This window comes from Mustela putorius, unplaced genomic scaffold (genome assembly GCF_011764305.1).
Source record: "Mustela putorius furo isolate JIRA1106 unplaced genomic scaffold, ASM1176430v1.1 tig00000196_pilon_pilon_pilon, whole genome shotgun sequence".
Classification (NCBI taxonomy): domain Eukaryota; kingdom Metazoa; phylum Chordata; class Mammalia; order Carnivora; family Mustelidae; genus Mustela; species Mustela putorius.
Window position 1 is genome coordinate 5,930,527 of NW_025421310.1, and position 27,776 is coordinate 5,958,302.

At 60.2% G+C, this 27,776-nt stretch overlaps 3 protein-coding genes across 11 annotated transcripts; 2 read left to right on the top strand and 1 right to left on the bottom strand.

The window, feature by feature from the left end:
• The first annotated feature begins 5 nt into the window (after positions 1–5).
• Positions 6–10,987, top strand: TMC4 (transmembrane channel like 4). 3 transcript variants are annotated; one of them, XM_004779781.3, is made up of 15 exons: positions 6–156; positions 661–874; positions 2,219–2,364; positions 2,628–2,860; positions 2,944–3,065; positions 6,984–7,131; positions 7,708–7,875; positions 8,102–8,265; positions 8,519–8,645; positions 8,917–9,014; positions 9,305–9,488; positions 9,772–9,902; positions 10,000–10,155; positions 10,556–10,634; positions 10,732–10,987. In XM_004779781.3, the coding sequence occupies exons 1-15, from the start codon at positions 93–95 to the stop codon at positions 10,798–10,800; spliced, it is 2,103 nt and encodes a 700-aa protein (XP_004779838.1). In that variant the 5' UTR covers positions 6–92; the 3' UTR covers positions 10,801–10,987. The 3 variants fall into 3 exon arrangements, 2 of the variants coding, with proteins under 2 accessions (XP_004779838.1, XP_044932896.1); XR_006605795.1 differs by lacking the exons at positions 9,772–9,902; positions 10,732–10,987; XM_045076961.1 differs by lacking the exons at positions 2,219–2,364; positions 2,628–2,860; positions 2,944–3,065.
• Positions 10,988–11,144: 157 nt separating this feature from the next.
• LENG1 (leukocyte receptor cluster member 1) lies at positions 11,145–14,292 on the top strand. The gene is made up of 4 exons (XM_004779784.3): positions 11,145–11,483; positions 12,396–12,575; positions 13,176–13,438; positions 14,000–14,292. The coding sequence occupies exons 1-4, from the start codon at positions 11,352–11,354 to the stop codon at positions 14,271–14,273; spliced, it is 849 nt and encodes a 282-aa protein (XP_004779841.1). The 5' UTR covers positions 11,145–11,351; the 3' UTR covers positions 14,274–14,292.
• CNOT3 (CCR4-NOT transcription complex subunit 3) lies at positions 14,250–27,467 on the bottom strand. Of its 7 annotated transcripts, none has more exons than XM_004779786.3 (18): positions 27,200–27,463; positions 23,507–23,581; positions 23,323–23,390; positions 23,002–23,076; positions 22,799–22,888; positions 22,523–22,651; positions 22,326–22,421; positions 21,109–21,331; positions 20,879–21,012; positions 20,539–20,595; positions 19,567–19,951; positions 19,367–19,490; positions 18,656–18,854; positions 17,218–17,317; positions 16,925–17,123; positions 16,526–16,658; positions 15,747–15,872; positions 14,250–14,597 (listed from the first exon to the last, which is right to left on the bottom strand). In XM_004779786.3, the coding sequence occupies exons 2-18, from the start codon at positions 23,529–23,531 to the stop codon at positions 14,499–14,501; spliced, it is 2,262 nt and encodes a 753-aa protein (XP_004779843.1). In that variant the 5' UTR covers positions 23,532–23,581; positions 27,200–27,463; the 3' UTR covers positions 14,250–14,498. The 7 variants fall into 7 exon arrangements, 6 of the variants coding, with proteins under 6 accessions (XP_004779843.1, XP_012905024.1, XP_004779842.1 ...); XM_013049570.2 differs by having other exon boundaries at positions 21,109–21,328; positions 23,507–23,584; XM_004779785.3 differs by having other exon boundaries at positions 23,507–23,584.
• Positions 27,468–27,776: the final 309 nt, after the last annotated feature.

A 27,776-nucleotide genomic window follows, 5' to 3' on the forward strand; every position in this document is an offset into this window, starting at 1 on the left:
TGCCCCAGTCCCTGCCTTCCCTGGGGTAGTCCCCGCCCGGCTGGCCGCTGGAGACGGAAGCAGTTTCACCTGGGGCCGTGGAAGAGTGCCCGATGTGGGAACCGGAGGCCCGGGACTCCTCTGGAGGGTGGCCGGTACCCCGGGGAGCCAGAGCAGGTGCGGGAGTGGGTGGTGGGAGGACCCAGCCCCAGGGAGGAAATCCTGAGGGAGGCAGAGAAAGGAGGCCGGAACTCCAGGGTCCGGAGGGCAAAAGGGGGAGGGATTTCGATTCCTGGTAGTTTTGAGAGAGAGGGGAACCAGAGGATGGGGGTCCTGGGGAGGATTCTGGAGGTGCAGACTCTAGTCTCAAGGGAGGGGGGCCAAGTTCAAAAACTGAATAAGCTTTAAAAGGAAGCTGAAGAGTGGGCTTCTCAGTCCTGAGATAGTAGGGGCCTAGAGGGCCCACATTTGGGTGCTTGCGGGGCACGAGGCCCAGACTCCCGGGTCTGAGGGAGGAGGGGCTGGGAGTCTGGACTCCTGGGTCTGAGGGAGGAGGGGCTGGGGGCCTGGACTCCAGGGTCTGAGGGAGGAGATGCTGGGGGTCTGGACTATTGGTCTGAGGGAGGAGGGAGCGGAAGCTGGGACTCCTACGCCCTCCCAGCCCCTGCTGTCCTGCCCCAGGACCGTCCCTCTCTTCTGTGCTGAATGAGCTCCCCAGTGCTGCTACCCTTCGGTACCGAGGCCCTGGGGTTCTGCCATGGGGGGCATCAGAGGAGGAGGAAGAAGATGGAGACAGGAATATCCAGGCCATCGCAGAAGCTGCCCAAAAGGAGCTGGAGGAGCCCCTCCCCTCCCGGGAACTGCCCTGGCCCCTGCAGGCCCGCCGGGCACACAGGTGAGTCTCCTGTCCCACCTCCCAGCCAGGTGAGGGCCATCCTCGGGCTTGCTGGCGCTGTGTCTCCTTCTTACTGGGATTCTCCCTGCTTCTCTTGGCATCTTTCGCCCATGCCCTCATCTCTGCTTCTCTGACTCCAAGAAGTCCTGTCTCCCTGACTCTGGGACTCTTCCCTCGGCCGGGTTCACAGTCTCCGTCTCTGCTCAAGCTCTTTCTCCCTGGGCCTGAAATCTGTTCTTCGTGTTTCCTTCTCTACAGTAAGTCTGTCTCTGCCTCCGGACTCTTCCTTCTTTCCCTCCCAGGTCTGCATGATTCACTGGGCTGGGGAACAATGAACGTGCTGGCCGCTAGGTCAGCACTGAGAGGTGCCCCCCCGCTATCCCAAGCACAGTGTCCTAGCAAACCTTTCGTAAACCTGCTCTGCATAGAGCAGAGTCCTGTGCGTCTTTCCTGAAAACAAAGAAAGCACTGGAACTTCGGGCAAGTGGGGAATACCTGTGGGATACCATATGTTCCCAGAAACAGCAGAACCTAAGAAGCAGGTGTGACGCCCTTCTGAGAATGGGGTCGTGTGTCTGGAAATTGTTTTCTGAACCCCATCGTTCTGGGGGTTTAGGGCATTTTGTCACACAGCCATGCTTGGTGAAATCTTTGGCCACTAGTGACAGGACGCACCACCCAGCCCTGCTTCTCTTCCTGCAGCTGCGGGAGAGGTCCCCTAGCAACCAGCCCCCACTCTTAGTTGGGGTCCAAAAACACCTCACTTATTTTACAAAAGACACATTTATCGCATCACTTAGGGCATCCCAGAGGTTTGCCAGGGACAGGGACAGAAACCAGATATATATTTATAAATCACAGGATCATACCTTCCTTTTTTCTTTCCCTTTATGACGTTTGCCTACAGAAAAGTGTACATGGCATTGTGTATACACTGAGAGTGTTCCCATGGTGAGCTCCCAGGCAGACTCCACAGAGGGCAAGAGACACCTCCCTGGGACCCAGAGGCACCCCACATGCTCCATATCACCCCCTTTCTCCCCACAGTGTCTCCTCCCAGACTTCTAGGATGAGCTCTCGTTTTCCTGTGGCACTTTGCCACCGACGAATGTGTCCCTACAGGGCAGGCTGCGTGCTTGCCCGGAGCTCTGTGTGGGGATCCCTGCAGTCTGAGTACCCTGCCGGGCTTCTGTGCCTCTTCCTGTCGGCCCGGGGTATCCCCAGTCACCAATATGCTGCCTTTGACTTCCTGGTCCCGCTCTTGTCTTGTTGCTACATTTGGGTGGTGTCCAGCTGGGGCTGCTGGGCCCTTTCTATTCTGCTCTGAATCTGTTTTCCTACCAGGCAGAGCCATGCCAAGGACCAGAGGGCTCAGAAATCAGGTGCCAGAGGCGAGCAGTGGGCCTTGTGGCTTCGGCGGTCCAAGGAGAAGATGAAGGCGGGCCTGCACACCTTGCAACCCTGGGCGTGGACACTGAAGAGAATCGGGGGTGCAGTGGGGTTGAGGCTGGTGTCTTGGGGCGGGTCCCACTCCCCGGTCTGAGGGAGGAGGGGCTGGGCTCCTGGACTCTGGGTCTGAAGGAGAAAGACCTGGGGGTCTGGACTCCTGGGTGTGGAGGAGGAGGGGGCTGGGGTCTGGACTCCCGGGTCTGAGGGAGGAGGGTCTGGGGGCCTGGATGCCCCAGTCTGAGGGAGGAGGCCCCAGACTCCCAACAGGGAAAGGAGCCCCAGGCCTCTCTGGCTCCCCCTGCAGGCCAGTTTGGCGCGGGCACGGAGTCCTACTTCTCCCTGCTGCGTTTCCTGCTGCTTCTCAACCTGCTGGCGTCCATACTTAAGGCCTGCATGACATTGCTTCCCACCTGGCTGGAAGGGACTCCCCCGGGTCCCCCGGGCCCTAACGCCTCCTCACCCTGCGGCTTCTACGACCCCAACCCCCAAGGCCTGGTCGCCTTCCCCACCCATCTCTTCAACCTGCTCTCAGGAGAGGTGCGTCCCTGGGAGAGCCCCTCTGAGCCTCAGGGCCCCCCAGTTCTGATCGCCCAACTGCATGGTGCGCTTTCCCTTTGCAGGGTTTTCTAGAATGGTCTCCTCTCTTCTATGGGTTCTACCCACCCCGTCCACACCTGGCAGTCACCTACCTATGCTCTGTCTTTGTCATTGGCCTCCTGGACCTGCTGCTCATCCTTCATCGGTCAGTAACACCGGTCCCCCGGGGCCCCGGGAAGCTGGGCAGAGACTAGTGCTGGGAGAAGACCCCTCCCCAAGGATCTGGAGTCTTGCTCTGTGATCCCTTTCTCTCAGTTGGACTTGAAATCACACTTAAAAATGCTTCATATATGCTAAAGACCAGGGACAACGATGGGCTGTTTCTCCTTCCTGGGGCTTAGGGGTTAGGAGGGGAAAGTAAGATAGTAGCCGAGCAAAGTGACCACCTCTTTTCTGGAGGGGCAAGTGCTCTATGGGAAACAAACTGGGGTGGTTCATTCATTCCCACAAGAAATACATTTTGAGCCCCTACTATGTGCCGGCCAGTGTTCTAGACAGTGGGCAAAACAGGACAAGAAACAAACCCGACTGATTCCTGCCCCGGTGGAGCTGACAGTTTATAAGCTGGAGACAGGTGATTAACAGCCATCCATACATGAGTCAGTGACGGGGCATGTAAGCAGGTGATCAGGGCTCTAGACACAGCAGGTGAGGCGGGCTGCTGTCTTATTAGGTGCCCAGGGCTGCCTCATTGAGACAAGACTTCTAAACAAAGCCGTTGAGAGGGAGAGGGATCGGTCAAGTAAATACCCGGGCAGAGAGCATCGCAGGCAGAGAACACAGCCAGAGCAGGGCAGGAGCAGGGTGGTGTGCTGGAGGTCACCCTGGGAAGCCTGTGGGCCCAGGGCAGAGTGGGTGGGGGGAGCTGGTGGGGCCCCCCTCTGTCTGTAAAGGATTTGGAGGCTTTTGGAGGGAGATGGGACTCCCTGCAGGTTCTTGAGCAGAAGATCACCCTGATCTGATTTAGGTTTTATAAAGGATTCTTCCTTTCTGGCTCTGTGGAAGAGGGAGGGAGGGAGGGAGAAGAAGCAAGAAGGGAAGAAGGAAGGGAAGGGGGTAAGGGATGGACAAGCTCGTGGCAGGTGAATTGTTACAAGGCAGGAGACGGTGGCTGCTTGGAGCAGGGTGGTGGCAGTGGCTGATTTGGGGTTTTTCTTTTTTTTTTTTTAATTGAATTTCTACTCCCCACTCCCAGCTTTCTTGAGATACAATGGACAGAAATAACATTGTGTAAGCTTAAGGCATACAAAGTGTTGAACTGATACATTTATATATTGCAACATGATTGCCTCCATCTCTAGCCAGTGTTGGGAGACAGGAGACATCAGGTCGTTTCTGTATCTTGGCTACTGTTGGTAATGCGGTGAATGTGGGGGTGCAGATGTCTCTTTGAGATCCTCTTCTCATTAACCTTGGATACATACCCAGAAATGGGATTGCTGGACGATACGGCAGCTCTATTTTAAATCATTTTTTGGAGGGGGAGGGAGACCTCCATATTGTTTTCCACAGGGACGCACCAGTTTACGTTCCCAGCAGTACAAGAGGGTTCCCTGCTCTCCACGTCCTCACCAACACGTGTTATGTCTTGCCTTCTTGATGAGAGCCATCCCGACAGGTGGGAGGGGATCACTCATTGGGGTTTGATGGGCACGTCCCTGCTGACCAGTGATGATGAACACTTGCTCAAGCACCCGTTGACCTTCTAGATCTTTGCAGAAAAATGTCTAGTCAGTTTCTCGGCCCCTTGAAAAATTGTTTTTTGCTGTTGGATATTGTCTGTGTTCTTTTTCAATGTTTTTTTCTATTAACCCCACTATCAGGACTGGCAAATATTTTCTCCTATTCCCCAGGAACATTTGTATTCACTCTGTGCAGTTTCCCTTGCTGTGCAGCAGATCTAATGCGTGGGGTCGCCCCGCTTGCCCCTGTCTACTTTTGTTGCTTGCGCTCTCGGTGTCCTGTCCAAAAGATCGCCCCCAAGGCAGAGGTCAAAGAGGTCTTCCATCATTTCTGTTTCTAGGACTTTTTTCAGCTTTAGGTCTTATGTTGAGGTGTGTAATCCGTTCCAAGTTATTTTTTGTGAGTGATGTAAGTGGAAGCGGTTTCATTCTTCTGTGTATGGCTGCCCAGTTTCCTCAGTATTTGTTGAAGACTGTCCTCCCCTCCCACTGAGTGTGTGGGCTCCCTTGTCAAATATTCGTTGTCTATTTTTTTTTTCATTTAAAAAGTATCTCACATATCCATAAAAATGCAGAAACCCAAGAACAGAGGTGGGTATGTGGCCATCCGTATCAAGAAATAATACCTGACCAGCCTCCAGAAGCCCCCTCAAGACCTCAGGTTGCCACATATCCCCCTGAATTCCCCCCATCCCATCCTTTCTTTTCGCACCATGGACCACTTCCATCTGTTCTGTCCTTCATATAAAAGGGAGACTCTGGATGTATGTGAAGGGGAGAGCTATAGAGAGAACCACGTCAGTGGGGATTGTGGCTTTGGTGGGTTGATCCCGAAGTGGCGTTTGGACAAACCAAGGGACTAGTGAGTAGGTGGTCGCACACATGGGTTCTGCAGATGGGTCTGGACTGTAGGCACAGATCTGGGACACACTGGCATTCGAGCAAGATTAGGAGTTCCGCCAGGGGCAGGGCTGTGGTCAAGAAGGAAACCAAGGACTTAGAAAAGGTGGAGTGTCTCCTGATGCCATGCCTGGGACATCAGATGGAGGTCCCCCTACCTGGGTACACCTCACCACCCAGGAGCAGAGATGAACAGAGAGAGAGATAGAAAGCAACTTTTATATTAAAAAGCAAGTCAGTGATGTCCGTTCGGGAGCAGTACTATATAGAAAACCAACGGGAGGATATGATGGGGAAGAGAGAGCAAGGATCAGCAGTTTTTTGCTGATAAAGTCCAGATAAGAAACATGTTCATATTTTTGTTCATTTTCCAGCCATACGGTCTCTGTCTCAATTAAACTCTGCTGTTGTAGGACTAAGGCAGCTGTAGAGAATAAGCAACAGCAGCTGTGTTCCAATAAAACTTTATTTACAAAATCTGGTGCTGTAGTTTGCCACCCCCTGGGATAGAGAAAGCGTAAGAACCCTCATTAAAGGGAGCGGTCAGTGAAGGACTTGAAGAGGTGACCTGTAAGTAGAGACCAGAAAGAGAAGGAACCAGTCAGGTGAGCAACTAAGACCTGGGCATTCCAGGCAGCAGGAACTGCACATGCAAAGGCCCTGTGGTGAGAAGAGGTTTGGAGTGTTCTGAGCTATGAAAGGCCAGGAGGAGAAGGTGCAGGGACAGTATTTGAGTTTCAGGAATTAGGTGGGGTCGAGATCAGGTGCGTGCTGGCTGGCTGTGCTACGAAGGAGCTTAACTTTCAAGGACAGGGAGAAGCTGTGAAAGAGGGTTTAAAGGGCAGGACCATCTGATCTGAATAAAAAGAAGGTTCCACTGGCGCAGGAACAGAATGGATTCAAGAGGGTGCAGGTGGAATCAGAGACTGGGGAGCAGGCATCTGTAATCATCCACTCGGGAGAGGCCAGGGGCTTGCACCAGGGCATTGAGCCTCTTGGCCCACTTTTCTCCGTGTTTTCCCCTCTCTCTGATTCTTTGTCCCCTCCCTGGGTCTTTGCCCCACCCCTTGGAGATCTCCCCTCCTTTCTCTGGGCCTTCCTCCTCTACCCCCTTCTCTAGACTTCTCTGATCCCTTTCTCTAGACCTCTTGCCTTCGTTTACTGTCCCCCTTTCTCTGAATCCTACCCCCTTTGGTCTCCAGTCTCCCTTCTTAATGCGTCTCTCCCCAGGGTCTTTGTCTTTCTTACTCTGGGTCCCTGTGCCCCTTTCTCTGGAGCTCTGTCGCTATCTGCTGAGTGTCTGTCTTCCCGAGTCGGCCCCTGAATCTCTCTCTTGGTCTCTGACTCTTTCTTTGCTAGGTGGCAGCTCGTCCAACGCCCAAGGTCCTCAGATTCATTTCCCCGTGTGTCCCATAAGAGGGGTGCCCCCGCACTCATGACTGACCCTCCACACCCTGTCTCCTGGCTCTCCCCTCCCTTAGCTCCGTGTCAGGACTCAAACAGACGCTGTTGGCCGAGTCAGGGGCCCTGACCAGCTTCAGCCACCGGGTGTTCACCGCCTGGGACTTCGGCCTCTGTGGGGATGCGCACGTGCGGCTGCGCCAGCGCAGTATCCTCTACGAGTTGCAGGTGCGCTTAGGGATGGGGTGTACAAGCAGGTAGGTAGGGGGCGGGGCCAAGTACGTGGGCGGGGCCCCGAGAGGGGGTGGGACTCAGAAACGCAGGAAGGGTCTAGGAAAAAGCAGGCGGGGGGGGGGGCTGAGGGGGAAGGGGCGGGGCCGGAAGCTGCCAGAAGGAGCTTGATAAAACTGGAATTCCGTACAGGGCATGCGCGCTGGGCCTCAGGGCGCGGGGGCGTGAGGGGGGCAGGATACCGAGCACAGGTCCAGGCCTCTGGGGGGGTGCGTGGGAGGACAGGCTGTGGAGCGCTAGCTCAGCCTTCAGAGGGCGGGGCTTGGGGGATACTGGGTGGGGCCTTGAGGGGGCAGGGTGTGGAGTGCTGGGGCGTGGCCTGTGGGGCGCTGGGTGGGGCTGTGGAGGGGCGGGGCCGGGAGATCTAAATTGTCCCCTAGAGGACCAAGGAGGCACTGTGACAAGGATTGTAGAATTCCTTAGAGGGGTGTTGCTGTATCAGTTCAGGTTGACAGAAGGCCTCTGTAGGACCTGGGGGAATTGATCCCAAATGGACATCTTTCCTGGCCTCAGGTGGAGCTGGAGGAAGCTGTGGTGCGGCGCCAGGCGGCGGTGCGGACCCTGGGCCAGCAAGCCTGGATGTGGTCGGTGCGCATTCTGCTCAATCTGCTGGTGATTGCACTCCTGGGAGCAGCCTTCTATGGAGTCTACTGGGCTACAGGGGCCACTGTGGATCTGCAGGTGTGGAGGGTCCTGGGGGAGAAGGGTCCTGTGGTTCCAGCACTTACACTTGCAAGGTTAAAAGGGACTGAAGTCTATAATTCCTTAGGATCTTAGGAAGAGGGATGGGGTGTACGTTTGGACCTTGGACTTTGGGATGCTGGAGGAAGAGGCTGGGGGAGGATGTTCAGCAAGGTTCTGAAGGACCAGAACCCTAGGGTCTCTTTGCTTGGTCCCTCTCTCCCAGGAGATGCCCCTTGTCCAGGAGATGCCACTGCTCAAGCTTGGGGTGGATTACCTTCCGTCCATCTTCATCTCTGGGGTCAACTTCTTACTGCCACCTGTGTTCAAGCTCATTGCCCCACTGGAGGGCTACACCAGGAGCCGCCAGATTGTTTTTATCCTGCTCAGGTTCTAGCCTTTGGGGGTGTGCTGGGGATGATGGCAGGGCTGGCCTGAAGGACACTGGCTCTGATACATAAGCACGGAAATCCCCAGAATTCTGGACCCAGTGAGATCTGGACTCAAATCCTGATTCTTGTTCACAGAGCTTAGGTTTCTTCATCTGTGAAGTGGGGAGAACCGTGTGTTCCACACTGTTGCGGGTGGCGAGTTTCAGGTGAGCACTGGTCAGTGCTGATTCCTTTTCCCTTCCCCTTGCCAGGACCGTGTTTCTCCGCCTGGCCTCCCTGCTCGTTCTGCTCTTCTCTCTCTGGAATCAGATCACTTGCGGGGGCAAGGCTGAGGCTGAGGAGTGCAAAACCTGTGGCTACAATTACAAGGAACTACCGGTGAGAAGGAGAGGGGCCCCGAATCCTGGGTCTATGAGGGTCCTGACTCCAGGTTTGAGAGGAAGGAGGAGTTTAAGGTGCTAGAAACCCTCCCATTGAGGACAAGGGTACAGATGGTAAAAACAAAAACAAAACAAAAAAACTGAGGCCCCCCATGCCCCAGAGAAAGAATTGTTAGGCTCTCACACGCTTGTGATTTGGAGACCTGGATGCTTGCGCCTCTAGGTGCCAGGGTCCTGAGGTCTTCCTGACCCATGACTTCCTTCCTCAGTGCTGGGAGACTCGGCTGGGGCAGGAGATGTACAAACTCCTGCTGTTTGATCTGCTGACTGGCCTGGCTGTCATGCTGCTCATCCAGTTTCCTCGGAAGTGAGAGCCCCGCCCCTCACAGTGCCCCACCCCCTTCTCTAGCCCCGCCTCTGCTCCATCTCTTTGCCCTTTGTCCGCAGACCCCTCCCCTCTATTACCTAGTTACTTCCCTCTGCCCCCGCCCCTACCTCTAGCCCGCTGGGGTCGACCTCTGGACACACCCACTCCAGGACTTTAAAAGCCCCACGCCTATTCGATTTCTTGACTTCCGATTGGTGGGCGGGACGGCAGAGGCGGGGCAATGCGGGCCACCACGCCTCTGACTCGGCCCCGCCCTGTCCCGCCCCCAGACTGCTCTGCGGCCTCTGTCCCGGGGCGCTGGGTCGTGTGGTGGGAACCCAGGAGTTCCAGGTGCCCGACGAGGTGCTCGGGCTCATCTACGCGCAGACGGTGGTCTGGGTAGGGAGTTTTTTCTGCCCTTTACTACCTCTGCTCAACACGGTCAAGTTCCTGCTACTTTTCTATTTGAAAAAGGTGAGGAGTGTGGCGGATTCCTGGGTCCTGGAGGAGGATGGAAGCAACGGTCCCCAACTACTAGAAAGAGGAGGGGTCTGGAGGACAGATTCCTAGATGTGGGAGGAGGAGTTTAGGGCGTCTTAACTTGTCCGTCCAAGGGAAGAGGGGACCCAAACTCCCGGATCTGATGGCAGAAAAGGACTAGAGCCTTGCGGTTCCTGACTGAGAAGGGGCCAGGACTCCTGGGTGATGAAAAAGGACAGGCTAGGACTCACAGTCCTGTGTCTCCTTCTCGCCACAGTTCACCCTTTTCTCCACCTGCTCCCCGGCCTCCCGCACCTTTCGGGCTTCCACAGTGAATTTCTTTTTCCCCTTGGTCCTTCTCCTGGGTCTGGCCATCTCCGCCGTTCCCGTGCTTTATAGCCTTTTCCTGTAAGTGTGAGAGGCGCCTGCCCCCGCCCCCTCCACCCTCATCCAGGATTCTGAATCGCCGCCATCCTTGAACACTGCCTGTCTCTGCGCTCTTCAGGATCCCACCTTCCAAGCTGTGCGGTCCATTCCAAGGGCAGTCGTCCATCTGGGCCCACATCCCTGAGTCTATTTACACCCTCCCGCAGACCGTCCAGGACTTTCTCTTTTTCCTGGGGACCCAGGCTTTTGCCGTGCCTCTTCTGTTAATCTCCAGGTGAGGGAGCCCAGACTCCTGGATTTGAGTTTGTGTGCCCTGGGGACCCCACTGCCTCTTTCCAAGGGAGGAGGGGGCTGGGTCCTGGACTCCTGGGTCTGAGGGAGAAGGGAGCTGGGGGGCCTGGACTCCTGCGTCTGTGGGAGGAGGGAACTGGGGGTTCCACACTCCTGGGTCTGAGGGAGGAGGGAGCTAGGGGGTCCGGACTCCTGGGTCTGAGGGAGGAGGAGGGACCTGGGAGCTCTGGATTCCTGGGTCTGAGGGAGGAGGAGGGAGCTGGGGGGCCAGGGTCTCCTGGGTCTGAGGGAGGTGGGGCTGGGGGTCCGGATCCCTGGCTTCTAAGGAGCCATTACCCTGAAGATACTCCAGGAGCGTTCTGGCTTCCATTTGTCTCCTCTAGCATCCTGATGGCATATACCTTGGCCTTGGCTAACTCTTACGGACGTCTCATCTCTGAGCTCAAACGCCAGATAGAGACGGTGAGCCAGACTGGGTTCGTGGGAAGAGGTCCTGGTTATAGAAAGAAGTAGCGGGGGAGGTTTGTCTCACCTCTACTTCTCTTTACCCTTTACTCAGGAGGCGCGGAATAAGGTCTTCCTGGCACAGCGCGCCGTGGCCCTGAGCTCGGCCAGAGGGGCTCTCTGACCTCCCCAGCCTCCCTTTGTAAGTCTCCGGCACGTCGTCTCTAAGAGGAGAGAACTGGACAAGACCCCAAGCCCTCACAGCCCTGGAATTCGGAGATTTCCGGGGCTCTGAAGCTCCCCAACCCTGCCAGGTCCCTCACTCTCCGGCAAACCTCCTTCGCGCTTCAATAAAGGCAGCACAGGCTTCAGAGCACTCCTCCTAACTTGCATCCTGAGGATCGGGCTGGGGGCGGGTGAAGAGCAGGACACAGGCCAATCAAATGTAGAGGCCTCGAGGACCGGACGCGCATGCCAGCCAATCAGCTGCCGCATCCGGTAGCTTCGGGGCGGGGACACGTGATGGGCTCGGACGCTTGATAAGAGGCGGTTGCTAAGCTACGCCAACCCCAAATTCGACATCTCAGCCAATAAGCTGTCGCTACGGAGTGGGGGGCGTGGCAGTCAGCCCAGGACCAATCCGTGACTGCAGCAGGAACCACAGGGAGGGTCATCGTCTCGCCAATAGGAAGTACTCGGAGGCGGGCCTGCCAGTCGGCGGACGGCTGAGACGCCATGAATATCTTGCCCAAGAAGAGTTGGCACGTCCGGAACAAGGACAATGTGGCCCGCGTGCGGCGTGACGAGGCTCAGGCCCGGGAGGAGGAGAAAGAGCGGGAGCGGAGGGTGCTGCTTGCCCAGCAGGAGGTAAGCCCCGAGTGCGGTCGGGCGGGAATCCCGGGCCGAGCGCGCAGGCGTGTGGGGAGGGGCCGGATGCTGGGGTGGCGCGCAGGCGCGCTGCGTCCCGTGAGGCAGGCGGGGCTGGGCGCGGCTGAAAGCGCCGGGCCCCACCTGCGTGGCCCCCGCCTCCCCATCTCCCAGTGCCAACTCCCGACCCGCTGCGGGGGGCCCCACCTGCGCCTCCCCCTTGCCCAGGTTTTCTCCCACTCGCGTAGTTCGCGAGGCCAGAGTGCGTGGCACAGGAGGGGCTGGTGAAAGAAGAATCCTTGCGCAGTTCAAGGAAACTCGGTCCCGTTTAGTTTGCCTGCGCAACCTCCCTGTTGAGCGCCTACTGTATGCTCGCAGAGCGCCTGACCTGCGGCCTCTCATTCGTGGTTGGAGGGGCAATGTCCCGCCTGTGCAGAGAGGGGGGATGGCTTCCGAAAGGCCACGACGGTGGGGCGAGCTCCTTGCCGTCCCCCCCCACGCCCCCGGGCTTACGGTGCAACTGCTAATCTCTAGTTTGCAATCCTTTGTCCAGTCGGGCCCGGAGGTGATCTGCGTTCTTAAAGTTCGCTTTTGCCAGTAGAGATTGCTCGTCGTCTCCGGGGCGGTGACTGGGAGCCCTACCTTTAGTTCCGGTCGCCTGCTCTCCTGTTTTGGGCTGCCTTCACAGCTGTTTTGATGGTCACCTGAGCCTGGGACCCTACTGGTTGACCGAGCGGCAGCGTACAGGCCCAGGTGTTGCCTCCTTCCCCTGTCTCCCCGGTCCATGTACTCTTCCTTACAGCCCCCAGCACCAGCACTGGGGCTCCCTCCGACATACTCAGAAACTGTCTCCCAGTCCTTGGAGTCCCGTCTAGGTTCTGAATACTCTGCCTGTAACTTTCTTTTCCCTAGGCCCGCACAGAATTCCTGCGGAACAAAGCCAGGCACCGGAGCTCTCTCCCTGAGCTCGAATCAGCAGAGGCCGGAGCCCGCGGTTCTGGCCCTGTGGACCTATTTCGGGAGCTGCTGGAGGAAGGGAAAGGGGGGACCAGAGGCAATAAAGAGTACGAGGAAGAAAAGCGACTGGAGAAAGTAAGCTGGCCCCCCACCTAGTGAGTCCTGGGTAGAGCCTGGGGGTGACTGACTGGAATAGTTGGCCGGGGGGCCTGGGGGGGGGCGGTGGATGGTGATGAGATGAGCTCAGTATGGAACACCGTACTCAGGAGTGTGGGTTATTGCCATCCAGGCCTGCAAGGGGCTTGGAAGTGGGTGCTGGAATCCCCTCCCCGCCCAGCTATGGGACTGTTAGGTATAAACCCCTTGATGGGACAGGGCCCTCTAAGGGTTAGGGGAAGGTTACGGAGCTCTTTCAGTGTCCATCACCTCACCTGCTGTCAGGGATTCCTACCAGATCCTAATCTTGCCTTTGTCTTGCCTCACTTTTACTTTGCGAGCTGCTTTCAGGTCTGTCTTCAGCTTATCTCCCCAGAGTTGCCTGCCTCTGAACCCTAAAGTGTACCCTGTCCTTCCCTGATGCTTGTTACTGTCCAGGGCATGAGCCCCACTGTCCTTAACACATTGCTGGGCTGGCTAATGCTGGTTCTGCCTGTCCAGGAGCCTCAGGTGTCGTGTGGTCACGTGGAGGGCTCCCCGAGGGGACATCCTCACCTCCCTAGTTTCTGTTCCCCTCAGGAGAGGCAGGAGAAAGCTCTGGGCATCCTGACATACCTGGGCCAGAGTGCAGCGGAAGCCCAGACTCAGCCACCTTGGTACCAGCTCCCCCCGGGGCGAGGGGCCCCCAAGCCTGGCCCAGGTCCAGATGAGAAGATCAAGAACCGCCTGGACCCTCTTCGGGAGATGGAGAAGCATTTGCGGAGGAAGCGGCGGCACAGCGGAGAGGATGGCGGCCACAAAATGAAGGGGAAGGGGGTGCCCGAGAAGCAGCGGCCAGGAGGGTAAGCAAGCTGGGCTGGCCTGTGGGCTCGAGGACTGGGGCTGCGCGGCTGAGAGGCCACTCTCCACATGCAGTTTTGGGACCCTGACACGGCAAGCCTGCTTTCCTGAGATCCCTAGGCAGTGTTCAGTGTGGAGTGGCCGGTGGCTTCTGGGGAGACACTGCAGGTACAGGACACCTAGCCTCGTTTTGAGTTTTTTTTGGTGTTTCCATGCAAAATAGTGGTTAGACCCCAGAAAGCTTTAGGTCTCAGGGGTTTTGAGTTTGAGAGCCATGGGGTCAGCAGGTTTGTGTCCCAGCAGGACAACCCCCCCAAGCAGACAGTTGGGTCATCCACAGAAGGGGAAACTGAAGCCTGGATGTGTTGTTTCAGCTGATTAACAGGGAGCTTTCTGGATCTGGAGAGGCACTGACTGTAAAGGGCCGTGATGGGATCCTTGTGCGCAGCATGAAGCCAGCTTCCCACCCCCAGGCCTCACAGTCCAGAGCGTCTGCTGCAAGGTGGGGGTTGGGGGAGTGTTCCAGGGGCTATGAACTTCCTGACCTGACTCCTTTCCCCCAGGCCCCCATCCCTGGACCAGCTTCGAGCTGAACGTCTTCGGCGGGAAGCAACGGAACGGGCTCGTGCAGAGGCCCTGCTGGCCCAAGTCCGTGGCACAGCCCCCCAGGAAGACCAACCTGAAGAGGAGGCCGATGAACGGCGGAGGCGGTACAACTCCCAGTTCAACCCCCAGTGGGCCCGGCGTCCCGCCAGCAAGACCCAAGTGCTCACTGACTCCTGGGGGGAGAGGAGAGGCCGTAGCTGCCAGCCGTCATATAAAACTATTTATTCATAAATATTTTCCAAAATGAAAATAGGTTTACCAAAAAATGTCCCTCACTGGGGAGGGGAGGAGGGGGCAGCCCTCGCCCCCGGGGCCCCCAGGTGGGGCTGCTTCCTGGGGGAGAGGGCTGCCCCTGGCCTGGGGCCTCCCCCAGTCTTCCAGGGCAGGGCCCTCGCCTGGGCAGGGGGTGGGTGTCAGCATGCGGGGGGGTGGGGAGGGTGGAGGAAGGGGCCGGTGTCACTGGAGGTCCCGGTCCTCCAGGTAGCGGTACTCAAAGGTGAAGCCTTCCTTCTTCCGCTGGCCCCACTTCTCGTAGTCAAAGTAGATGTAGGTGCCCTGGCCAGGGGAGAAGGTGGTCAGTGAGTGGGCGCGGAGGTGCAGGGGCTCTGGGTTGCACGGACAAAGGGGACAGAGCTCAGGGCCAGATTGTGCCAGGCGCTGGGCCAGGGGCCCTGCATGCACAGGCCGTGTCCCTCCACCCTCACCAGGCTCTTCTCAGGCTCTCCTGCCCGTCAGAGGGAACGGGGAGGCGCGGAGAGGCCCCAGCTGGGTCTCCACCCCAGGCACGTTTACACAGTGTCTGCGGCTTCTTGGATGGCTGCGGCGTGAGGGCCAGAACTGGCGCTCGGTGCCCGAGCTGGGTCCTAGCATTTAGTTTTCACACAACCCTGAGGCCGTTACCCCATCCGAGAGAACGGAACAGGCTCAGTCTACAGCCAGGCACGCTGTTGGGACAGATGTTTTATTGGTGACCGTGGTGGTGTGATATTTCTGAAGGAGGGAGGCCTTGACGGGCACTTGGAGGAGTGCATGGGCCCAAACCAAGATGGGACAGGGAATCTGGTTAACAGCTGAGAGGATGGGGAAGGAGGCTGGGTCTGCATGATTGTCTGATATGCTTCAAGGAAGCTGAAAGAAGGGAGGTGAGGGGACTGAGCTCCAGGAGGACAGGGTTTTGTTCAGTACTTGGCCTCGGGCAAATATTTGGTGGAAGAGACCAATGCGGAATATAGTGATTCAGAGTTACTGGAAACGAAATACATGCCTGATGCCTGATACCTGACCACGGAGTGGTCGTCTTAAGTACTTACACGTCATTAACTCAGTCCTGGTAACAACTGCACACGGGGTGTGGCAGCCTGTGTTTGCGTGTGAGGAGAGGGAGACAGGTCCAAGCCACTCGCCCAAGGTCACCCAGCTTGGGCTGGCCTCAAACCCAAGTGGAGTGCAGCAGATGGGGGTTCTGATTAGCATCCCCCTTCGTGTGTGCTACAGAGCCCCAGCTCTGCTGGGCGAGGGGCGATGGGTCGGGGAGCGGCTCATGCTCCCAGGTGGGAGGCAGCACGCACAGTATGGGCCCAGGGGCTACGGGACCACTAGCAGCCCATAGAAAGGAGAAGATGACAGCCCCCCCCCCCCCCCCCGCAGAGCACAGGGCTCATGCTGGAGGCAGGGAGTGGGCGGGGCACAGGGAGGGGCCCTCACCTGCTCAAACTCATCGGTGATGGTCTTAGGCTCCTCGTGCCTCTGGAACCACATCATGTACTTGGTGTGGAATCGCCACGACTGCTTCTTCAGGGCCTTGGCTGCCAGGTACTGCGCCTTCGTGCCCTGGAGGAGGAAGGGTGGAAGCAGGGGTCAGGGGGCCCCCACATTGGTGGAGGCACGGGGCACAGGGCCTCAGGCTGACCCGGGGCCCGCCGTAGGCTGAGGTGGGGCCGGTCAGTCCGCTTGCTGAGGGGCTGGGGCATGGAACCTACCACTGCTGGTCAGCGGGTATAAACCGCTCAGAGCAGCTTCAAGAGAAGAAAAACTACTGCGTGCTGAGTGCGGAGGACGGGCAGTTAGAAAGCTTCCCCTGGCAGGACTGAGACTGGGAGGGGGAGCTTGTCACGACTCCCTGGGGTCATGCAGAGGAGGCAGTTCCCTAGTGGCCTCCAGGGGCTGGCGAGACTGCATGGGGATGGACACTGTGGGCACAGCCACGGGCGGCCGGAGTGGGGCTGAGGCTCCCTGGTCCCCGCAGTGGACCGACCTGGCCCTCGACCTCAACACAGACATGTCTGTGCTGAAGTGTGTGGACAGGGACGGGTCTGCCTGTGGGGGAAGTGGGGGGCAGGGAGGGCAGGACTGGGGGATGGGGAGGGGGTGCGGTCCCGGTGGCCGCAGTGGGGCACCCACCTCACCCCTCCAGCCCGAGGGGGGACGGCGGCGGTGGCGGCGAAGCCGGGGGGCCCGAGGCTGCCCCGGGGGCCCTGCTGTACCTCCAGATAGTAGAAGATGAAGAAGAGCGTCTCTGTTGACAGGCGCTGGTAGAACTCCACGGTGTCCGAGTGTGGGGGTGGCATCTGGTGGTGGTAGGGGGGCGTCGGGCAGGGATTCCGGGGGAGGTACTGCCTGTGAAGGGACAGGAGGTTTGGCGGCCATGCCCAACAGGCCTTGTGGTCCGTGGACCGGATCGTAGCCACGACCTGCCCCCTGTGCCCCACTGCTCAGGGGCAAGGTCTCCAGCACCTGGTCATCCCCACCCCAAGTGCCTCGGACCCCAGCTCTCATGGACAGCCCCAAGTCCAGTGCCCAGCCTGACCTCATGTCCCAGGACCAGGGGACCAGGTCCCTGGCCTGGACCGCCTCCCACGTGCCTAGGGGTCCCGGTGCCTCACCGGATGCGCTCTGAGTCTGAGGGATGAGGCATGTGGTGCCAGGCAGCCTCCTCCATAGCCTGCTGGTACAGCTGCTCCTTGGTGAGGGGCACAGGCCCCAGCGGACACACGCCCAGGGACAGTGGGATGTTCACCTCTGACAGCTGTAGGGGCGGCTGCGCGGAGGCTGGTGGGGCAGATGTGCTGCTCAGGATGATGTCTGTGGGGGGAATGGGGACAGGCCCTTCGGTGAGGCTGGTGGGGGGCCTGTCCCCCTGCTCTCCAGCCACCTTCCGCCTCCCCCAGACCCACACCTCGCTCAGTCAGGTGCAGCGCTGGCACGGGGTCCTCGATGCCGGAGCTGATGGCTGCCCGCTCCGCCATGGACTTGAGAGAGCTCAGGGGCTCTGGGGCCTGCAAAGAGAAGAGTGCTGGCACCACGCTCCACGTCCTCCGATGGGCGTCGGGCCAAGGCCACCAGCGTGAAGAGCCCTGCTGCCACCCCACCTAACGGGGAGATGGTGTAGATGTGGGGGCAGGTGCAGCATCTGAGGAGTGGCTGTTTGCTGGGGCCCCTACCACGCCGGACCACAACGGCAGGTTCGGGAACACTGGCCTGCACACCCCCACCCCATTGCCCAGGATGCTACACCGCGTGCGCCCCACCCCCCTGTCCAGCTGGCACAGGGCCGTGGGGCAGTCTCCTGGCACCCATGGCATCCCAGCTCCTCGCTGGCGGACAGGCGGGCCTGCAGGTAGTGCTGCCTGCCCAGGCCTCCGTGCTGCCCAGGCCTCCGGGGCCGTCCTCGCGAACCTGACCCTCACACCCTCCCGCCCCCCATGCTTTTCTCAGTGGCCCCAGAGGGACTGGTCTAGCCCCATCCTTCTCTGTCCTTTCTCCACTCACAAGCCAGCAGACCCCTCCTCCTCAGAGACACGCAGTAAATTTCCTGTCTGTGTACCTCTGAACCACGTGCTTACTCTGGGCCCCACACCATTCCCAGGGCTTGTGTCCTGTCATACCAGGGGTGCAACTGGGAGCACCTGCTTTGTCCAGAGGGAAGGCCATGCAGGACGGGGGCCCAGACTCTGACACGGCAGAGCTAAGGTTAAACGCAGGCCTAGAAATTCACTCCCACATCCTACTCCCCTTTCGGACTCTGGCAGGACCCCACTGCCTCCCCAGAACACCGGACCACGCTCGCAGCCCTGCAGCCCACTTGTGCCCCCATCTCGTATCTGCGGAGCCCTGCCCCAGCGTTCTCCCCCGCTCCAGTAGCGGCCCTCCTGCAACCCTGGCACGAGAGACACAAGAGAACCACCCCTTCCTCAGCCTTTCCTGACCCTGGGACCCCCATTGCTCCCAGCTTAGGTCTCCTCGCCAAGGCCTTGCTGAGCCATCACCCCAAGTCCAAGGCACCTCTGCAGGTCCACAGCACCCACTGCCCCCAGCCCTGTGCAGTCCTGGTCGGCTTCCTATAGAGGAGGTGGAAGACCTGGGTGTGCTCACCCAGCACGAACCATGGCCCAGAGTGGACGCCAGTGAAGGGAAAAGGAGGGCGGTGAGCCAGAAGGTGGGGTGTGTGCCGGAGCAAGGGGATACGGGGATAGAGAGGACGGTGGGAAGTCAGAGCACAGGACAGAGCTGCAGAGTGCCAGAGCCTGGGGACCAGGTGAGGGTGTATGGGGTGGGGGTGGCCAGCAGACCCGGAGGAAGGGGACAGCACACGTGCAGGGAAGCCTGCGGCCCACCTTGATCTCCGGGGCAGTGCTGAACTGCGGAGGCCCGTTGAGCAGGGCACCGGCTGCCTTGGCCTCGCTGAAGCTGGGTGTCGGGGAGCTGGGAGGGTTCACAGGAAGTGGCACCAGGAGGCTGGGTCCCCCTGTGTTGTTCCCTGAGCCTGGAGCTACACCCCCAGCTCCCGCTGAGGCTGCCGCACTGGGTTCTTTCCTGGGAAGGAGGGAGAAGAGGGCTCAGAGAACAGGAGGCCTGGGCAGGTGGGGGATGAGTCGGACCTCTGCACCAGTCTACGGACGGGGACCAAGGGAGAGGTCAGTGTTCCACCCACAGCATGGGTCGCCTCAGGCAGATGCCCCGTGAGGTGGCCCACCCAGAGCCTGGCGGTCGGGCAGACCCTGGAAGAAGGTCTTCCCTATTGTCCTTCGGACGTCACAATCTTTCTGGGGGCAAACTTCTGAGAAATGAGGACTCTCTCGAAAGGTCTGACCTGAGAACTGAACAAGCAGCTTTTGGAGGGGAGTCAGGTGGGTCTAGGGCAGGCTCTGGAAAGGGGACGTGAGGGGACTCTAAGAACAATCCCAATTGCCCGAGAAATGTTTTAAAACATTCCAAAGGGTCAAGCTAAGGGACTGACTGATACTATGTCCTGGGAGGAAAGAAGTGGGGACATGACGCCCGACCAGGTGGGCGAAGTCCTGGCAAAGGCAGGGGCAGACACTCACGAGGTGCTGGGAGGTGGGTTGTGGGGGCCCGACGGGGGGCCCAGAGCCTGGCTACTGGCGCTGCTGCCCCCACTGCTGCTGAGTGCCACCTCTGCTGGGCTGTCTGCCACCACTGAGCTGTAACCTGGGGGCAGGAAACGGGGCATGAGAACGGGCTGACCACAGCAGGACCCCCTCCCCCCCCCAGCCACCCTGCTTACTGGTGGCGCCGTTCTGCTTGCCAGGGCCTCCACCTCCACTGCTGTTACTGCTGCTGCCGCTGCCGCCCCCTCCGCCGCCTCCCCCTCCCCCACCAGGCTGGACGCTGGGCGGCCGGGGCTGGGTGCTGCTGGACCCACTGGGGGCTGGCGGGGCCACAGCCTGGGCATAGGGGGCAGGGGTGCCTGACCCGTGGCTGGGAGCCGGGCTGGCCTTGGGGCCCAGGGCGCTCGCCGGCGCTGCTGGGGTAGAGGCCCCATTGTTGCCAGAGGCAGTGCTCAGGGCGGAGGCAGCAGGCGGGGGGCCAGGTGGGTAGCTGGGCGGCATAGCCGGGGACTGAGGGTGCTGGCTGCTGTGGACAGGCTTAGAGCCATTTTTGGCTGGAGACTGCAGGGAAGAGAGAAAAGGGTGAGGCCCCACTGGGCCAGTGGGTCTGCTGAGCCCCCCTGCCCCAAGCGGGGCTCCACCATCCTTGCAGTGCCCGGCTGCCCCTAGCTCTCCCCTCCCCTTGACCTTACCCTCAAAGCTTCAATCACCACCTTGACACCTAAACTACTCACACGCATTCCCGTCCACACCCAGCCTCCCACATCCTGCGTGGACACCTCCCCGTGGCAGCCCACAGGGGAGACGCCCCCACCCCCGGACGTCAGGACAGCAGCTACGTCCTCAAGGGAAGATCAGCTGGAAGCAGCTAACAGTTCAAGAGAAGGAAAAGCAGCCTGAAATGGGCCAGTGGCTCTGAAGGTCACTGAAAGGCTCACAAAGTAACTGGAAGGGCCGCTGCTGACCAGCCCCCAGAAAGCAGCAGGGACACGCCTGCCACCCAGCACTGCCTGGTGGCCCGCGGCCCAGCCCTCGCTGCACACCCCAGGTCCTGAGAACCTCCCCACTTCCTCTCAAGCCCTCCCAGCAGGCCACTCCTTGACACCCTGGTTGAAGCACATGCTCCTGCCCCGGGAGGTCACACCTACCTGGCTGACTTCGCTATCCGTCGAGCGTCCCCTTTTCTTATCATCTTCAGAGTTTTCCTGAGGTGGGGTGCCGAGTGAAACTGGTGTGAGCTCGAGGGACCCAGTAGAGAGGCCCAACTCTGATGCCCCCGGGACCGCTGTGGGACCTGTGTCCCGAGCCTCACCGGGGAGCCAGCACCCCGCCAGCCTCTACAGCCCGGGGACTGCTCTCCTTAGGGACTCCAACCCTCGATTCCCTGCCCGCGCCGCACGCCCAGGACCCATCCTCAGGGCCCGCACCCAGGACACCGAGCCCCCACTCGCTCAGTTCCCTCAGGTTCCCCTTGGGTCACCTCCTCACCGTGGTGCAGTTGGCCGGGCTGGGCGGGATGGGAGAGCTGGAGGTCGTGGAGGTGGGTGTGCTGCTGGACTGGTTGAAGATCTCATCCTCCATGTGACTGTGGCTGGGGGGGGAGGTGGCGACCAGCGCCTGTGCTGTGGGGGCAGGAAGAGGCAGGCTCGACGGGCTGGGACACCCCCCCCAACCGGGCCCTCACTGCCCCATGCCCGCAGGCCAGCCCCGGGCCTCACGAATGTCCTCGAGGTCCAGGTCGTCGTAGAGGAACTCGTTCTCCTCGAAGTCGGGGTCCTGGGACGAGTCGACGTAGTACTCGACGTCATCCTTGATCTTGCGGATGGCATCCACAAGGATGGAGTCATTGTCCAGCATGCGCAGGATGGTCTCCAGCATGCGGACGTGGTAGCGGTGCTTCTCGATGTGCCGCTTCAGGCCCTCGATCCGGTCCTGCTTCTGCTGGCGAGCCCAGGGCCAGGCTCAGGGGCTGCAGGGCGCCTGGCCAGGCCCCTCCTGCCTCCACAGAACCTGTCCTCAGTCCCTGACCCCCACAGAGACCCAGAGGCTCCACTCCGGCCCCTCCTGCCGTAGGCAGTATGGAGTCAGTCTGTGCCCCATCCCAGCCCCTCAAGGATCCCCAGCTCCCACCCAGACACCCCAGGAAGCTCCCCCAAAACCAGAAAGCCTTGTGCTCCTACCCCATGGCCCCCTGCAGCGCCCAACAGCCCGGACCTCCAAACTGCAGCCCATCGCACCCCCATCTGCTCTAACCCCAACAGTGATGACGCCCGTTTGCAGGGAGCCGGCATCTCTGTCCTCACGTGGCCCACCCTGCGGGATACACATTCAGCAGCTTAGCCCCTGGGCTCTCCAGGCGCCAGCCCCGGCCAAGGCCTCAATTCTAAATCCTCTCCCTCCACAATGACCTATTCCATCTCTCCTTCAGGCTCCAGCTTCCCAAACCCCTTGAGGCTCAGACGCCCAAACCAGGCTCATTTCCCACCGCCCCGCATCCTGGACCCAGCTCTCCATTCTCTATGTTTCCTGTGCCAACAAGTACATGTGCTCTGCAGCCCCCGGAACCCACACCCTATGACCCCGGAGTTTCGGCATCGGGGCCCCTAGATCTGGCTTTGCCCCAAAACTACTCTTCTCAGCGCAAATGAGCCTCATTTCTCCTTGCGGCCTCAGGACCTGGGCCTTCTCAGAACTAGGATGCCACGGCTTCAGCCCTCAGACCTCCCCACCCCGTGTGGCCAACCGCTCTTGCTACGTCAGCGACCCTGGCAGAACCCAGCATGTTACCCCAAACTGCTCCTCGTTTCCAGGGTGCCACTGCTTACTGAAGCTGGACCCAAGACTGGTTCACCAACATGGGTCACCCCCAGTGGCCACTAACCCCCGACTCGCCTCAGCCCGTCTCTTTCCCCTGGGCGCAGGGTCCCCCACTCACATCCTTGTCCCCCTTCTTCTTGCGTGTCTGCACGGACAGCGACTCCACTTCACTCTCGAACTGGTCCACCTGCATGTTCAGGGTGTCGATGGTGTTCTAGGGGAGAGGGCGAGCAAAGGCAGGTGGTCAGCCAGGGTCCCCATGGATGCCCGGGATTGGGGCCCTGAGGTCCCCTCCTCTTCTCTTCCCTGACTCACCGTGAGCCACTGGCCAACCTCCTCCTTCTCCTTCTGGGCAGGGTCCACCTTCTGAGCCAGGCCCAGGCCCTCTTTGCTGTAGGCTTTAGTCTTGGTCTCTCGCTCCACAACTTTGAACCGTTCCATTTGCTGTGGACAGCACAGGTGGAAAGAGATCTCAGCCCACTGCCTCTTCCCTTCCCCCTGGGAGGGAGAAACCTTCCTCTTCTAGGGACTTCTGGGGACCCAGGAATCAACCACCTCCCACCTCTCAGGTTCCAGGCTCTGGGCTCCTACCGTCTCAATGAGCTTGCGGTTGTCTATGAGCTGCCTCTTGTCCTTGATCTCGTTGGACGCTACCCATGTCTTGATCTGGTCCCTCAGCCGCTGCAGGTGGAGGAAAAGCGAGACAGTTCCACCGCCTCAGACCCGGGCACGGAGGCCGCCAGCCCCTCCTCCCTCCGCCCTCAGGACACAGGAATCCAGGCTAGTCCCCTCACTTGGAGCTTCTTAATCTCCTTCTTTAGGTCAGCCTCATACTTTTCTTTCTGGTTCGCGTTGGCTGCATTGTGGAGCTGAGGGATGAAGAGAGCCCAGGCGTCAGTGTGGGACTTGGGGCCCTCGTGCCCACTCCAGTGGTAAAACTTGTCTCCTAGGGCTGGGGACACCCACCCCCCACCCCAGTCCATCTCAGAGCTGCTGCTTAGGTCCTCAGCACCTGGACCCACAATCCCTCTCCCTGGCCTACACCCACAGACCTGAACCTCGTCCTGTGCTCTCCTCCCCGGAGACCCAGATCTTTAGGGTCCCATGCCCTGTACCTTCTGCCAGATATCTTCAAACTGCTCCACGCCCTCGGACACCTTCTTGAGGCAGCGATCAATCTCACCTGGCCAGGGACGAGAGAAGGCTGTGAGCACCCTGCCAAGGCAGCAGGCATCCGAGGAGGACCTCTGAGGACAGTGAGCATGTGGCTACACAGGCAGCGGGCGAGGAGACCAGTACCTTGGAGTTTGCGCTTGTCCGCCATCTTCCCTGCCCTACAGATGCAGGCTCTTCATACTCTCTTGGAGACGGACGCTGCTGAGAGAGAAGGAAGGGACGCGTGTTTACTCCCTGGCTGGTCCAGACACGGAGACATGAACGAGGCTGGGAACGGGAGGGTACATGGCATGGTAAAGGGAAGACGCATTTATTATCTGATGACAGAGATCAGGCCGAGTTCTACTTATGCTGCCCAGACAGCCCAGCACAGGGGCTGAGTTCTCTGGAAGATTGCTGGAACAAGGAACCAGATGTACTTTTTCCCAGGAAGTAAGAAATTCCTAGAGCGTAGAACACCTTCTTGCAGATGACGCTCTAGATGATTTAGAGCAGGAAGCAGCCAAGCAGCCCACGGCTGGGTGCAGGGGAGGAAGGCCCACAGTGGGGTAGGGCACACAGGTGACTAGAATCCTAACACCAGAGAAGTGACCCCTCAGACAGCTCAGAAGATGAAGACTTTGCGGGAAAAAGAGCCAGACGCTGTCTGTGTTTAGTAACTGTAGGAGACGGAGTGGGAGCAAGGGGAGATGGGAAGGGCCTGAAATCAGGAAAAGCTAAACACACCCGTCTTGTCAGGGCTGGGTCCCAAGCAGAAGAGGGCTGTACACCACCAAATTTATTCCACAGCAGTCGTTCAAACACGGGGGACAACCCAACCAAAAGAATTAGATGTATGGGGGCAGAAGGCATCACCCCAGAGAGGGCCAGGAGAGTGAAAGGGGACCTCAACTGTAGGAGAGCTGTCTGTGCACACGAAGGAGATACTGATCAGATGCGATGGTGACACAGATGTGGGAAAACATAAACCACTAGGACGTGTGCCCAGTAAGTACTTAGAGAGTGGGGCATCTTCACCCTGAAAGTACATGCAGCCCAGAGGAAACCAGGAGCTCTGGCCCAGGAAGAAGAAGCCACAACTTAGGGTCTGATATCAAGATGGGGGGGGGGGATGCAGGAGCCTTGCAGAGGGGTTAGGCCAAGGGGACTCGTGCACTGCCCAAGGTCACCCCCCAGAGAGGGGGCCTCTACTGAAAAGCACAGCTCCCTAAGAGAGGCCCCAGAGCAGCTTTGAGGACTAAGAGCCTCAACCCAAAGGGAGGCCACACCAAGAGGATCCCCACCCACAAAAACAGTCCCAACCGAAGACACTTTCTGCAACAATAGAAACATTCCACATCTGGGCTAGCTGTACCCCTGAACGCTGAAGATGTGGCTTGTGCACGAAACAGTGGACCTTTTCGTTTTTACTTCAGTTACTTCACTGCAGGTGGCTAGCAACTACCGACGGGACAGCGAATGACCACGCTTGAGAAGGACAAGTCCTAAAGCTGTGTATACCAGCCCCCTCCACAGGAGTCCATTCTGGATGGTAGGGAGAGGCTAGGACACCTTAGACTGGAGGGGGCACAAATCTCCAACGAGGGCCGACCGAGACAATGGCTATACCCCGGGCCCAGGGCCAGCTGACACACTGAGGTGGGGCCCAATCCCCACACAAGGAAGATCCCAGCTTTGGGAAGGAGAGGTAGCCAGTAGCCCAGAGGGGATGCGAACTGAAATGGGGGAAGGGCCTTTGGCCTGGGAGCTCGGGAGAGGGCCAGGACCCCAACACAGAAACTCCTCTTACTGCCCCAAAGTAGGTACAGGGATGTGACACAGGACCTTGCACTGCCTGCCTCCAGCCCAGAAAAGAGGACGCCTACTTTACAGCCCTACACAAGGCACGCCACATGGAGGAGTCGGGTCATCTAGCTTAGAGGAGGTGGTGATGCCCCCAAGAAGGGAACAGACGGAGGGAGCAACAAGCCCTCATGGAGTCGGAGGCACGGGGCCAGGGGAACAAGAGCCTCAGCCCAGGCAGGTGAGGTTTCAGACCCTCGAAGCGGGGAGCAGCTCAGGCCCAGAGAGGACAGCACGGGATTTGCAGGAGGCATCACGGGCCCAGCTGGGCACTGCAGTGGACAGCAGTCTTCCCCACAGAGGTAACAGCCCCTCCCTCTGAAGACAGACCGCCCCACCCCCAGCAAAGGATGAGGGAGAAACGTGGAGCTTGAGCCTTGAAGTGAAGGTACAAGCACAGAAAAACCCTGTTCTTACGGAGCTGGGGGCCCCCACTGCTCCTACGGGGGTCCACCAAGATCTCCCAGGGTAAGTAACCACAGTAGGCTCACCCTGAGACAGGGCCGGGGGGGGGGCATCTCAGGCACCCCAGAGCCTTCTCGTTCACGGCATGGGGTCTCAAACAGAACGGAGGAACCGGGGAACCCTGGCCCAGGAGGCTTCACCAGGTCTCGTCCCCTCAAGGAGCCCGTTCTAGGTCAGGGAGAGTGATCAGTGTGCCAGACTCACAGCAGCCAAGAGCCGTTTCACTGAGGGGCCCAGAGAATGGACAGCCCCTGAAACCTCAGCTGAGGGCTGAGGGCACAGTCCCAGAGACCTGAGGACACCAGGCAGGAAAGTAGAAGGCTCAGGCCTGGGACCCAACACAACCCTGGGGGCTGTCACCGCCCCTGGTGAAGAGGCCTTGCACCGGGGCAGGAGCGCCGGCAGGCAGTCCGAAACTGGGAGGCTGCCGCTGCCACCCCAAAGAGCGCCGGGACTCTGGGAGAGGGACGTGTTCGGGCCTGGGGTGCAGGCAGCTGTGTCCCCACTGGGAGGCCCAACAGCCAGGGCGGGGGTCTGGGAACCCCAGCTGGGAAAGACAGCAAAGGGACAGCGGCGACGTGTCTCCGTGGTATCTCCAGCACCCCCTGGGCTGGGAAGGCAGAAGCCTTAGAGCCACGCAGGGGGACCGCGCAAGAGAGCAAAGCGTCAGCCTGGGCACCGCCAAGGGCAGGACCCTGCGCCTGGGGAAGGCAACCCTGACGGAGCTCCCTGATTCCGGAGCAGAAGGCGCACCCCAGCCAACACAGTCTGCACATCCCAGGGCCAGACCTTAGCTCCCTGGGTTCCAGCTGCGTGCGAGGGGGGACGCGTGAGCCCCGGACCCCCGGCAAGCGCCGGCGTGACCGGGGGCGCGCGCGGGCTGCGGGGGGAGGCGCCAGCACGCCCACACCCACGGGCAGGGGCGGCGTCTGGGGGAGGAAGGGGTGCTTGCACGGCCCACGGCGGACCTCGGCTGCGGCACGGAGCGGGCAGCGGCGCCACGGGGGAGCCCTGCGCCCGGCACAGCGCTCGTTAAGTGGGAGTGACATCACCCGGCCCGGCAGAGGGGCAACCCGCGACCCGAGGCGGGCCCGCACCCCTGCCCGCCCCGCAGGCGCAGCGCCCCGGGCCCCGACTTTCCGCTGCAGGGCAAACTTTGGCGGAGACCGGCGGGCCGTGCAGGGGTCCCGGCCGTGGGGCAGATGGGGGGACGGAGACGTCCGCCCCGCCTGCGGGCCCGGCGCCCACGGGGGTCTGCCGTCCGGCCGCCCGCACCGACGCGAAGAGGAGCGGCCCCGCTCGCCCGCACCCCCGCGGGAGGGGACCCCCGGCGCGGCCGCGGGGCGCGGAGGAGGGCGCGGGGGCGGGGGGGAGGCCAGCGGCGGGTGCCGCGGCCGCCCCTGCCGGGAGCCCACGCCGGGGGTCGGGGGCGGCCATGTCGCGACAGGCGGCGGTGGCGCCGGGGGAGGAGGGGAAGGGGTCTGGCCCAGTCGAGCCTGACGCTCTCACCACAGGAGCTGGCGCCGCCGCTGAGGAGCGTATCGCGACAGGCGGGGGAGGCGAGCGCCCGCCGCCTTTTTCTCGCGCCCCGGGTCCGGGCGCTATCGCGATAGCGGCGCGAAGCGGAAGTGGGGTGGGGGAAAGTGGGCCCGGGGTTGTTCTGACGACGGGGTCGGGGCTCAAGGGAGGCCGCGGCGTCTGCCGATGGCTCCGCGGAAGCTGACCGGGCCCGGTCCAAGATGGCGGCGGCGGAGGAGGCCTCCCCTCCTCTCTTCTCGTCTCTGGCGCCGACCCGCCCCCGAGACCCGAATATAGGCCTGTGATTGCTCCTGCGGCCTGTCGCTCTTGCCCCTCGGACGCTCCCTATTGGTCCTTGGCAGGGATGCAGCCGGCCTCCTCTCGCCGATTGGGCAATCGCTCCAAGGCGCGGCGTTCGATTGGCCTCCCGCGCAGGCTGCTAGGATTGGCTCAGGTTTTCTTCCCCGCTCCTCCTCCTCCCCGCCTCAGGGCACAACACGCCAGCGCGAGGGCCCGTGCGTCAATCAAGAGGCCACTGTCGTGCTGATTGGATACACCCGCCCCCTTC

Bases quoted from the DNA above. Each gene is read 5' to 3' on its own strand.
- TMC4 (XM_004779781.3), top strand. From the start codon at position 93: ATGTGGGAACCGGAGGCCCGGGACTCCTCTGGAGGGTGGCCGGTACCC. The intron at 875-2,218 runs GTGAGTCTCCTG...TTTTCCTACCAG, and splicing joins CAGGCCCGCCGGGCACACAG to GCAGAGCCATGCCAAGGACC. The intron at 10,156-10,555 runs GTGAGGGAGCCC...TGTCTCCTCTAG, and splicing joins CCTCTTCTGTTAATCTCCAG to CATCCTGATGGCATATACCT.
- LENG1 (XM_004779784.3), top strand. From the start codon at position 11,352: ATGAATATCTTGCCCAAGAAGAGTTGGCACGTCCGGAACAAGGACAAT. The intron at 11,484-12,395 runs GTAAGCCCCGAG...TCTTTTCCCTAG, and splicing joins TGCTGCTTGCCCAGCAGGAG to GCCCGCACAGAATTCCTGCG. The intron at 12,576-13,175 runs GTAAGCTGGCCC...TGTTCCCCTCAG, and splicing joins AAGAAAAGCGACTGGAGAAA to GAGAGGCAGGAGAAAGCTCT.
- CNOT3 (XM_013049571.2), bottom strand. From the start codon at position 23,531: ATGGCGGACAAGCGCAAACTCCAAGGTACTGGTCTCCTCGCCCGCTGC. The intron at 23,077-23,390 runs GTGAGATTGATC...TTCATCCCTCAG, and splicing joins CTTCTCTCGTCCCTGGCCAG to CTCCACAATGCAGCCAACGC. The intron at 22,652-22,798 runs GTAGGAGCCCAG...TGCTGTCCACAG, and splicing joins ACCGCAAGCTCATTGAGACG to CAAATGGAACGGTTCAAAGT.